The 2,266-nt window shown below is 51.9% G+C and overlaps 1 protein-coding gene across 1 annotated transcript; it reads right to left on the bottom strand.

Moving 5' to 3' along the window:
- Window positions 1-1,422: 1,422 nt before the first annotated feature.
- Window positions 1,423-1,677, bottom strand: PV07_12817 (uncharacterized protein; the record flags this gene model as incomplete). Its single annotated transcript, XM_016400385.1, has 1 exon — window positions 1,423-1,677. One exon carries the CDS (start codon window positions 1,675-1,677, stop codon window positions 1,423-1,425), a length of 255 nt encoding a protein of 84 aa, XP_016241969.1.
- Window positions 1,678-2,266: the final 589 nt, after the last annotated feature.

Below are 2,266 nucleotides of genomic sequence, written 5' to 3'. Positions count from 1 at the left end.
CTTCTTCTTTGCCTCAGTCAGCAGTCTGGGCTCAAACATCCCCTTCGCAGCCGTCGCCACGGCTTTCGCTTCCCAACGGACGGCATCGTCGACCTCCGTCGCCTCCTCGGCCAGTTTCATGTAGTAATCATGCTCTCTCTGCGCAACAGCCTTCTTCTTTGCCTCAGTCAGCAGTCTGGGCTCAAACATCCCCTTCGCAGCCGTCGCCACGGCTTTCGCTTCCCAACGGACGGCATCGTCGACCTTCGTCGCCTCCTCGGCCAGTTTCATGTAGTGGTCATGTTCTCTCTGCGCCATGTATGGATATAATTGATTTAAAATAGTCGTTGTTTTGGTAGTTCAGGAAACTCAGCGTACGGACGTGAGGGACTGAGGGGAAGAAGAGAATGTTTAAGGATGGTACGGAGTAGCTCAGCCCTTTTTATCCGTTTCGCCAAGATTTCAGGCCGCCGTTTGGCGCAATCACGTGGACGTCTGGGCGTGCTTCGTGTAGCAAGGTCAATGGCACAGTTCTGCAGGCCCCCACAACGCGCCATACACGTATTGCCGCTCTCATGTCCGTCGCGTTATTTAATAAGTGAGCTGATGAACTTTAACATCACTCCCTTCTTGGCGCGCCCTTTCCAGTATGGCACGGCTGAGCTGCGCTCGAAAACCTGAAATTGCGCAGGCACCACAACCTCAGGTCGGTTAGGCCCTATCAATCAACACACAATATTCTACAATGCGTTCAAATTTTTGGCAGTATTAAGAGCTATGGCAGCTTTCTGCTTCGCTCTGTTTTTTACTCTCCATCCCACCCACAGTGTCAACTGAACATTCGGGAGATTTCGATGACCACCCAGGCACGAGGGTTTCCGGAAGTTGACAAAACGCTTTCCCTCACTCGTTCCCCCTACCATCGATCTACATCACTTTTTTCGAGGGCATATTATGGTGCTAAAACACCGCATACGATTTGAGGATAGATGCCAGAACACATGATGCGCAGACAAAACCTTGCGCAAGAAAAAAATATCATAAACTGCTATGACTAAATGCAGGATACCAAAACCGGTCCCAAGGGCTCTACGCTCCAAGAAATGGGAAGCGGCCTTTCATCGTATGTAAACTATGAAGGTTGACTCCATTCACTTTTCCAGCCCTTCATGCGGGCATTGACGTGGAGAGAACAAAACCGGTTGGAAATCTTCAGAGCGATTCCATCCTCTCGTCTGCAGCTCCCAGTGTCTAGCTCCTTGCCTGCCGACGATTAGCCACAATAAAATATCGACCACCGAACACATTTCACCTTTCGTCATTCAATATCCGCGTGGTGAAATCACGGAAGCTGAGTTTGCAAAACAAGGCACGCCCTTCGTCAAGAATGGCTCCACTTTCCCGAGGATATGTTAGTCTGTTAATGAGAGGTTGAATGGAGGATCAGAACTGCAGAACAGAACAATAACTTTCCAAGCCTCTAGTCCCGGACATTTCTTTGTCGGTTTCCTTGGGATTGGAAGGAGCGTCTGACGAGGTTTTAGGAGTCTTGGGAGGGCTGGGACCCTTTTTTTGACGTTTGGCAGACTTTCTGGCTCGACCGGCGATGCCAGATTCCACTGCTCCACGCTTGTTTCGGGCCGCCGCAAGGTCATCATAAGTCGTGATCTTGGCCCGTCCGATCACGGTGGACCTCATCGATGCTCGCGTCTTTTTCTCATTGTTCTGGTCGAACAAGTGCTTATTATCCGCTCGCAGGAGCGAACGGCCGGCGAGCGACGTCGGCGAGCGACTTTTCAACCGCATTGCGGAACTTTGCGAACCGTCGTTTGACAGGGCTGTCAAGATCGCCGATATCCTGTTCCAGTTTCCTGCTCAGCAATGTGATACCCTCCGAAGTGGTAGGGGTGGTCAGCAGGTCATTCGGGGGTGGAAGTTCTACGTTCACAGTCTGTGTTCGAGGATCAGTTTCCTCGATGGGCACTGGTTGGATGTCATGGAACGCCCGCTCCGGGTTAAACGGGTGGAGGCCGGCCTTGCACCAAGCGGACCTGATATTCCGCGGCGTGAAGGCTTCGTCGCGTGCCCGGCTGTAAAGCAGGGTAAAGTGCTGCTTGCCTACGGTGTTAGCACCGCCACGATACAAGTTCGCTGTTCACGATAAGCACTTTTGAGGGAACTAAAAACGGTGAGATCGCACGGTTGGAGTTTGTGCGAGGTATGTAACGGGAGCCGGCACAGAATGATGTTGTTCTCGAAGCAGAACTGCAGGATGCCCTCGGACTCG

Source organism: Cladophialophora immunda (genome assembly GCF_000835495.1).
Source record: "Cladophialophora immunda strain CBS 83496 unplaced genomic scaffold supercont1.176, whole genome shotgun sequence".
Classification (NCBI taxonomy): Eukaryota; Fungi; Ascomycota; class Eurotiomycetes; order Chaetothyriales; family Herpotrichiellaceae; genus Cladophialophora; species Cladophialophora immunda.
This window is presented reverse-complemented; position numbering and strand designations above follow the sequence as displayed.